Source organism: Nematolebias whitei, chromosome 19 (genome assembly GCF_014905685.2).
Source record: "Nematolebias whitei isolate Nwh7 chromosome 19, NemWhi1, whole genome shotgun sequence".
Classification (NCBI taxonomy): Eukaryota; Metazoa; Chordata; class Actinopteri; order Cyprinodontiformes; family Rivulidae; genus Nematolebias; species Nematolebias whitei.
In genome coordinates, this window is record NC_056516.1 from 16,566,742 (window position 1) to 16,576,883 (window position 10,142).

The 10,142-nt window shown below is 43.0% G+C and overlaps 1 protein-coding gene across 2 annotated transcripts in view; it reads right to left on the bottom strand.

Annotated features, from left to right (window-relative positions):
• The window catches only part of nt5c1aa (5'-nucleotidase, cytosolic IAa), a 24,716-nt gene that overhangs the window by 4,576 nt on the left and 9,998 nt on the right, over positions 1 to 10,142 (bottom strand). For both annotated transcript variants that reach the window (XM_037692758.1, XM_037692756.1), the window contains exons 3-4: positions 7,303 to 7,470; positions 7,089 to 7,218 (exon numbers count right to left, since the gene is read on the bottom strand). In XM_037692758.1, coding sequence (XP_037548686.1) covers positions 7,089 to 7,218; positions 7,303 to 7,470 — 298 coding nt within the window. The remainder of the gene's footprint in view (positions 1 to 7,088; positions 7,219 to 7,302; positions 7,471 to 10,142) is intronic.

Sequence of the window (10,142 nt, forward strand, 5' to 3'; positions counted from 1 at the left end):
ATATATATATATATATATATATATATGGGGGGCATGTATATATTTCTGCCAATGTTAGCATGGTGTGTTGTACCTTATGTACCATGTTTAGGGATAACAATAAAGTAATTTCAAATAGGATGCCAGACACACAGCCAGGACAATATTTCCCACTGTGAAACCTCATTTCTACTTTTAAAAACAGTGCAATAGTCCAGGATCTGAGAAGACCACTCACTGGAGTTTTTCAATGGGAATGTGTCCTATTCTAGTCTGATACAGGATTTTAGCAGTTCAACAGTCCTCCAAAAGCATGCTCATAATGCATGAAATGTTTGCAGTTAGTGAGCGGTCTGAACAGAAGGTAGGTCAGTTCAACATTCAAACTCTTCTACGTAATATGAAGCCTAGCTGTTGTAATAGATACTGCATATGGTTTAGTGTCTTCTTGAAATATGCATATATGTTGATGCACGTCAATGCCCACGTGGGTAACGACAGTGTGACCTTGAGTGACGTGATTGGGAGGAACGGCCTCTCTGATCTGAACTCGAGCAGTGTCCCGTTGTTGGATTTCTGTGCTAGTCAGTTTGTCCATCACAAACACCATAAGGGTTTCCATAAGTACACTTGGTACCAGGACGCCCTAGGTTGTAGCTCGCTGATAGACTTTGTAGTCGTGTCATCTGATTATTTGAAGCTGTTTGTTTTGGACACTCAGATGAAGAGAGGAGCTGACCTGTCAACTGATCACCACCTGGTAGTGAGTTGGGTCAGATGGCAGGGAAAGATGCCCGACAGACACGAAGGACCCAAACATGTAGTTAGGATTTGCTGGGAACATCTGGCAGAAGATCCTGTCAGAAAGAGCTTCAACTCACACCTCCAGAAGAGCTTTAACTGCATTCCAGCTGAGGTGGGGGATTTGAGTTTGAGTGGGTCATGTTCTTTGACTCAATTGTTGAGATGGCTGCCTTGAGCTGTGGCTGCAAGGTTGTCTGTACTTCTCACAGTGGCCATCCTCGAACTAGGTGGTGGACACCCATGGTTATGGACAGACCAACCCCAAAGTCCCCGGACTCCGCTCCCTTCATGGAAGACATGCCAGTGTGATTGAAAAAGCCTGGCAAGTATTCCTTCCATCTCCCAACGACATCATTGGTTGAGGTCAACAGCACCCCTCTTCACTGAGCACAGTGTTAGTAAAGTGCTGCTTTCCCCTCCTCAGCTGTCTGATGGTTTGCCAGAATCTCTTCGGGGCCAACCGAGAGTCGTTATCCAAGGCCTCACTGAACTCCTCCCACATCTGAGCTTTTGCCTCAGCAACAGCCAAGGCTGTAGACCACTTGGCCCTCTGGTACTCTTCAGCTGCCTCCAGAGTCCCACCAGCCAATAAGGACCAATAGGGCTCCTTCTTCAGCTTGACAGGCCCCCTAACCTGGGCTGAAGTCATCGAGGTAGTTAAAAAGCTACATGGCAGCAGGGCTCTGGGGGTGGATGAGATTCGCCCTAAATTTCTTAAGGCTGTAGATGTTGTGGGGCTGTCTTGGTTGACATGCCTTTGTAGCATCACGTGGACATCAGGGGCAGTGCCACTGGATTGGCAGACTGGGGTTGTGGTTCCCCTCTTCAAAAAAGTGTGACACCAGAGGGTGTGCTCCAATTATAGGGGCATAACTCTCCTTAGCCTTCCTGGGAAGGTCTATTCAGGGGTACTGGAGAAGCAAGTCTGATCGTCGTTCGAACCTTGGATCCAGGAGGAACAATGTGGGTTCCGTCCTGGACGTGGAACACTGGACCAGCTCTTTATCCTCACTAGGGTCATCAAGGGGTCATGGGAGTTTGCCCATCCAGTTCAAATGTTTTGTGGACTTGGAAAAGGCATTGGACCGTGTTCCTCAGGGTACAGTGTGGGGGGTGCTCAGTGAGTATGGGATTGGGGGCCCGTTGTTATGAGCTGTTCAGCTCCTATACAAGAGGTGCGAGAATTTGGTTCACATTGCCCATAGTAAGTTGGACCCCTTCAGGGTGGGAGTTGGACTCCGCCAGGGCTGCCCATTGTCACTGATGTAGGCTGGATGGACAAACTCCCACTTTAAAGTAATGATTAAGAAACAGAAAGTAATATGGTGTTTTAACTGCTTTTGGACAAATGTAATAAACTGTTTCTTTAAGAATCTCCATCTCGTTTAAATAATTTATAAATGTTTGGTTTTAGCTTTGTACTCATGTCCTGGTTAATTCGATCCTCATCCTCCTACTTCATCTCTATCTTCTGAACATGTGTAAAACTCATCTTGCTTTCAAGATGGCTGCTAAAGCGTGGGAGTCGGGAGAAAACAATGTCACTGTTGATGTTTTGGATTATTTCTTTTGCTGGCTGCATGAATATAATTTATCCTAGATTTACTTTATTACTTAAAAAATAAAGCATTGTCTAATCAAAGCAGGAAATCCGTGAAACTGCAAAGAGAAGCTGCCTTGGATGCATTTTGCAGTTTAATGTTTACTCTCAAATAAGTTTTTGTGTCTTTGCATCCAGATATGAGTTTATAGAATATGTTTCTGCTAACTTGTTAAAATTCAAACAGAAAATAAAACGGCTGTTTCATTGTTTCAATTTACTGCAAACTTTACTAATCCTGCCTGTATTATTGGATATGAGACCTGTGGTGTGGAGTATTAAGTTAAAAAGAAGTTGCATCTGCATCATTTTATGAAGAGTTTTGTCCAAACCACCTAAAGATATGAATAATTAAATAAATAATCTTCTCATCCTTGAAGTAATGCATGTCACCCACTGGCTTTCATTAGATTAGAAAAATTTAAAAAAATTATCTCATGCTGCCAAGTGATTTCACACGAGATTACACTCATAGTATTTGGTGTGAATGACTCTCAGCTACTACCACCCCACATGATGGCACAATATCTGCAAAAGTGACTAAATTATAACCTTTTATTGTGTTTTCTAATGTCATTTGGCTGTGGCAGCCATCTTGAATCAGGTTGGCTCCAAATACTGATCAGATGTTCATCCAATATTTATTCTCCTGAAAGTTGTGATAAATTTTGGGCAGTGGTTCCAGAGATATTTTGCTAACAGACAGAGTTGCCTCTAGACAGATCATGGCTACGTGTTAAATAAGGATCTTGTGCGATCTGTTAGCACTCAGCGCATGTGTTGTGGATCAGTCTCAGTTACTACCACACCAAATTGTGGGTCAGTTCTGTAAAACTGACTGAGTTATAGCAACTTTTGTGCTTTTAGAGTTCAGTTGGCTGGGGTAGCCATCTTGGACTGTGTTGACTTGTACAGTTATTCAGCTAACCTAACTCTCATGTTCTGCTGAAGATTGTTAATCGCCCATTGATTAAAACAGGTGTGTTGGAGCAGAGGAACATCTAAAACATGCAGGATAGTGGCCCCTGAGGGCCAGGATTAGACACCCCTCATGACTGTTTTTGTAGTTTTTCATTTAAGGGATTAAGTAAATGTTTGAGTGTCAATGTCTTTAATTGCACATCGATCAAGGCAAAGCAAAGCAGGAATTATGTTCAACGAGCACGTATCCAGAGGTCAGGAGAGTCTCTGAATTCACTGAGCAACTCAGAAACATCTGACATGAAAGCATCCGAGGCCACACATCGCTTTGATGGCTCAGCGTAGACCTGTTTTTCTTTCAGGCCTCTTGGATTATTCTTCCATCCCATGGGAGATAATCCTAAAGTCCGCTGGGCCTGAAGGTCTAAGGATCTGAAAACATTTGATGAGTTGAACAGGAAGTGGTCTGTGAATAGGATGTCACCACAAGGTCTGAGATTTTCCCTGGGAAGCTTTCAGTCAGTCAGCTGTTCATACAGGCCGTTGTCTGTCTCCTGGCTGCGTTTACGTTGGTTTCTGTACAAAATCCTGCATTTGTTTTTATTTTCTTGTCCTCTAAAGGAGCACAAAGACAAGAAAATCACAAAATATGGTTGCAGAAATGCACATGTTCAAGTAAAGCTTTATTTATTGCCAAAATCAGAGAATTAAATAAAATATTTTGTTGGTTGCGTACCCAGTGCGTAGCAATAAAAGTTAGTTTGTTGACTGGCTGACATTTAACTTGACCATCTGACAACCAGTAACTAAAACATGCTTGGTTTTTTTTTTTTGTTTGTTTTTTTTGGGGGGGGGGGTGTTAACCTCTTAAAACTCTCTGCTACTTGCTCTTTGACATGTTTGTAAATGAGCTGTAATGTATCAATGAGGTGTTCTTTAAATGGGTCTAACTCACGTCCTCTCAACACTCCTCGTAGCTTTTTATTTAGGACAAACACCATCAAAACTTCTTTCTTAACTGTTGTTCTCCATTCACACTACGGTATGTTTCTTGCAACCCACTCTGCAATGTGAGGAACATCATACCATACAATACCATACCAGTTTTATTTAAAGAGCACTTTAAACACCTACAGGACCAAAGTGCTGTACACGTCATGTGAAGTCCCAGCATCTTGCTAACTTTTCCTGACCACCACCAGAAGCTAAAACCAAGGATCCACTTGTATCTATCTACTCCCCCCACCCCCCACCCCACCCCACCTGCTCACGCACCCATTGGCGTCAGAAGAATTTGTAATATGTGAGGGACACATTTTCCCCCAGAAATTTTTGAATAAGTAGATGCCATTTCCTGCATTCTGGTGTATTTTAACAGGTTGTTAGACGCACACACACACACCCCAGTCACCAACAGCCGGCACTAACTTTGTACTAAGCTAGCGGCGCGCAATACAGACCAGACGCACTAGCTAAGATGCGACAGATGTAGCGCTCCGCTTCTCTCACGCATCCTAACCCCCCACTTGATCAACAAGTACCTGCACTAACGTAGTGCTAAGCTAGTGCACAACGCAGACGACGCAGAGGTGTCTCCTCCCCATGCCCCGCCAACAAAAAAAAACGTGAAGAGATGAACGTCCTGCCAAGTGACCTTGGGGAAAACACTGCATGCGGTGTGGAGTTGTTGTAGGTAACCATGAAAACCTGGAGTGGATTTTTAGTAGTTTGAGTATTCCCCTGTTAATCAAGTGGAATGGATTTGTTCATGAACAAGTAAAAACAGCACTGGGTGAACTCATATTTCATGGTAATTGGGGGGGGTCGTCCAAACACATTTTTTTAATGTAAGGGGGACACATCCCATCACATGTAATTGTTGTGATGCCTATGCACGCACCAATCAAAGGACGTGAATGGGTAACTTGGATTTCTTAACCAACAGGCCGCAGTCTGTGAGGATCCACAACTTCTTTTCCTCCACCATAACCCTCAGCACTGGCTCCCCTCAGGGCTGTGTGTTGAGCCCCCTCCTGTTCACTCTGCTCACATATGGCAGTGCACTTATCCATCCAGGCTGCCATATTGTAAAGTTTGCAGACAATACAGCGGTGGTGGGATGCATCACAAACAATGATGTCTGGCAACAGGCAGGAGGTGGAACACCTGGAGAGCTGGTGCAGGAAAAACAACCTTCACATCAATGTGAAGCCGAAGGAGATGATTGTGGGTTTCAGAAGGAGCAAACATACCTAAACCCCCACCCCCCCGAAACATAGAAGGATCTGCAGTGGAAGATGTCTCCAGCTATAAGTACTTGGGTGTACAAATGAATGACAACCTCAGCTGGAGCAACAACACCACCAGTCTGATCAAGAAAGCTCATCAGAGACTCTACTTCCTCAGGAGGCTGAGACGAGCTGGTCTGGGAAGTTCAGTCCTCACCTCCTTCTACAGGTGTGCAGTGGAGAGCATCCTGTGCTCCAGCATCAATGTGTGGTATGGAGGCTGCACAGCTGCAGAAAGAAAAGCTTTGCAGAGAGTGGTGAAGGCTGCACAGAAATCTGTTGGAATCAGCCTCCCCACCATCACAGACATCTATACCTCCAGATGCAAGAATAGGGCCACCTGCATCATGACGGACCCCACTCACCCAGCACACACACTCTTTGCCTCGTTCCCCTCAGGAAGGAGGTTGCGGAGCATTAAGTGTAGAACCACTAGACTGAGGAACAGCTTCTACTCTGAAGCTGTTAGACTCATGAATCTCTAACCAGAATAATCACTGTAATGACACTTTATTTGGAATTTTGTCACTTTATCTGTGCTGCTGATTTCTTGCCTTTAAAGCTACCTCATCTGCTCACAGCAGACTCATGTTCAAGCTCTTGTTTAATACAGCGTATTACATTATATTATTGTTTAGCGTATATCTTAGATTCTTGTATACTGTTTCTTTTTTATACTTTATATTTTTGCTATTTTGGGGTGTAACTGGGACCCTGAGTACACAATTTTGTTCCACATGTGATGTGAATGACTATAAAGAAACTTGAACTGATCACAGGATGTCTTTTTCTAACCTCTGCGCCACCCCTCCCCCCAAACGTACAATACATAAATAACTGAAAATCATGTAAAAACTCCAGAAAACACCAAACAAGATTTCATTACTGATTAAAATACGTTGATTCACGGTCTGACCATTTACATTGTTCTGTTGTTAGATCCTATTTGTCGTTGGGTGGTTTTCCTCTTTGCCAAGTTTATCCATTTGTTGCTGTCAGCTCTGTGTTTTTGGGTGTCTGGTTTATTGGACTTCCTGTCTCTCTAGCACTTTGTGTTTATTGTTCCTTATTCACAGTCTCTTGTGTGCTAACCTGCATTTGGATCCTTGCCATGGCACTGAAATGACCCGTTTTCCTGTCATCTAGTACGTGTTTGAAAATGTGACATTGTGTGCAGCTCGTGTGTGAACATAGGACTTCTAGATTCAGTATCAAGACATCAGAACAAGTTTAGATCACCTGAAGTTCCTTCGTAATGTAAGTGACAGTTTGTTGCCACAAGAAGAACATTTCCAGTTTGAAGAGCGAGTCAGTTTTTTAGAGAAGGTGTAGTGTGACATATTGAGTTGGGAAAATTGATGAGTCAATGTGGAAGCTTGAAACGTGTATTATTACCACATCGGTGGTTTTACAATTTTGTCTGCTGTTCTGCCACAAAGGGTCATCAAAGCCAACGAATTTCAAAGTCAGCATGAAGTGATTTTTGCAAGACTTACTGTGATAATTGATGGTGTTGATGAGCCGGATCCCTACATGTGCGTGGTTGTATGTAACCAAGACGATGTCGAAGAGTTCTTCACTTTGTGGGTACAGCTCTCGCAGACGAGTGTTGACCGCCTCCAAAGCCTGTGAGGATGCACAGACGGTCTGAGACGACGCTCAGTGTATACATCATCAGGAGAAAAGAATGTGCGTTTGCGTCAGCTTGACCTTCACAAAGGGGAAAGCAGGTCCAGGTGCAAAAGGTTCGTTCTCATGCTCTATTTGGTATCTGAGATATTCCTCCACTCCTTTCTGCTCGAACACCTTCTGCTCCCGCTCAGTCCGAAACAAGACCCGAGAGGAAACGGCAACCGTCACGGCATTCTCTGGCTTTGGCTGAAAGAACAAACAGCAGGAGACAGGTAGAGAACAAAGTGACACAAAGAACAGATTGATGGAAGGGTGAGTCCATCACATTGACCCAGGGAAATGATGAAACGGAGAAAAAGAGGTTTGGAGGATCAGGGAAAAGGATGGTCCTACTGTTTTCTGTACTTCAAGGCGTTTCTTAAAACGTTTTCTTAAATAAAACTGAAAGTTGTCCTTCTGTTGGCAAAAAAATAGTACAGAAAATAACAAGACACAAAGTTTTGTTGTATAAAAAAATTTACCAAAACTTGAAAAAAAATAAAGGGCAATACATAACTGAATAACATCTCCCAATGTAAAAACACAAAATGAATAAACCGTTAAACATCCTGCTTCACAGCTAGCTCAGCATCAGCATGTTGTTTATGGGCATCACTTATAAACTACCTTGTGACATGCTGAACAGTGTTTATTAACAGCCAGAGTTAGTAAAGCATGTGAATGACGACCTTTTTGATTTTCCATAGAAAAGATGACTTACGACCTTTCCTGGTTGCCATAGATCCACCCCTCGTTGCTTGTGTTTTCCACTATTGCCAACAAAACCACAAAGATCTTTCACTGTGCAGGCAGCTTTTCATGCTCCTGTCTTCTGAACTGGCTATTCTTGATTTGCTTAGATGCAGATTGCTTTTAATAGTATCTTCTACTTATTTCTGTTGTGACATTCAGACATGTAACATTGAAGTCTCAACAATTGATCCCTCACACACCGACCTCCCACGCTAAAACTTGTAAAGTGCAAGTTTTGATTTGCATCTTACTAAATATTACTATAAAAAACTATAATAACTGAAAACTGTTACTAAAAATGCATGTTTTAAATCTAAATGATGTATACTGAAGTTAATGTAATGGATTTCACTCGTTATTTCAGGTTATACATGGATACCATCAGTTTATATGTCCACATGCATCACCATGACACACGTCGTACAAAACAAAGAGGAACAGCATAAAGTAACTAGTGAGCATCACAAAAATAAGCATTAGCAGCCCTGAATACAAAAGAAAACAGCACTCATATGCCTCGTTAGTCAGGAAAACTGCCGTGAGACAAAGGGACGATGGATGTGCTCAACAATTTTTGGGCATTATAAAAATATAGAGGATGGTGCACAACCCTGATACCCTTTATTACATTAATGTGAATGTGTTCATTGAAACTGAATGAGGTGATCTTACAGTCCAGGTAGTAATAGAAGGTGCTGGCCTTATTTAACCTGCAGGATTTGAGTTTAGACTGGTGTTTGAAGGACAACATTCCTACGAAGGCAGCAGGCATTAGAGCCCACAGTGAGCAGCTGCAGTCACATGACGAACTGGGTGGATATGTTTTACTCTGCTTCAGCTGCAGTCACATGATGAGCGCTGAGTAGAGCTGTCATTTCTTACCCAAGCCCTAAGCCCGGCCCCAACCGACCCGAATTCAGGCCGGGCAATGATAATGTGCTGGATGTGCGGGCTGGGTCGGTGTTGGGCTTTTAATTGGATCAGGATCAGACGCGATCCAATTATATGATAACATGGCCTGCCATACTTTCACCAGCCACATGCAGCCATTTCTACACGAGCTGACCGGCCTTGAAAGAGGTAAAAAGTTCAGTTAAGCTTCAGATGGGACTGTACTGCCAGGAAGTGATCCATCGCCCAAATGGACGTTCATTCAGCCGCTGCACTCAGCGGAAGCGTGCGGCCGATGACCCAAACAGGTGAGATCCCAAAGCAGACGTGTCAGAGCGGGATCCATCTGAATAAACCAGAATGCAGGCAGAAACAGGGTTTAAATGCTCTTTTAAGGTCATGAAAGAACAAACACCACCTCAGCTCCGACCTTCTGCCACTTTTATTCAGCCGCACGTCCCCCACCGTAAATAACTAATTAAAAATGTCAGGCGTTTTTTTTCTGGGTTGAGACCTGTAATACTGTTAATTCGTCAGATCAGGTGGAGTTTGGAAATTATGACTGCGGGCTGGGGCCGGGTCGAATCTGATTTTTTTGGGCTCGAATGCAACTCTAGCGCTGAGTGGACATATTTAACTCAGCTTCAGTAGGTGTGACTGTGTCGTCCATGGTACACATGCACAGCATGAGATATCAACATGTGATGTCTTCTTTTGCTACAGATCACTTCAGCATGTGGAGGTGGATTCGATTAATTCACCTGAACCATAGCCACCTGGTTGTCCAATCCAACTTATTTCTCCTTAGCACTTCTATACTTTAAAACTAGTATAATGCAACAGTCTTTACCAAACAAGTTGTTGACAACAATTTCTATTCCCACAGTGCAAGACAAGAATTACAGTTTTTATAGCCTTGAAATTGCCTGAATATTATTGTCAACATGCATTAAAGTGCCGTTGCAATGAGTCAGGGAAGCTGTGTACTGAGATGTGCACATGCTTGTGTTTTAGTGTACTTGTAAATAAATCACAGAGGGAGCACTGTGCTGCTGCTCCAGTGTTAGGCCACGTTCCATCACAGCATTTCTGCCCGCTAACATACCTGAACACTCACATGACGTTTCACTAAGACTGGATGGAGAATTTGTTATAAGGTAATTCAGTTATTTTTAGATCCTTAGGTCCACTAAGCTTAAGAACATATGTGTATATGTATATATATATAGACAAAA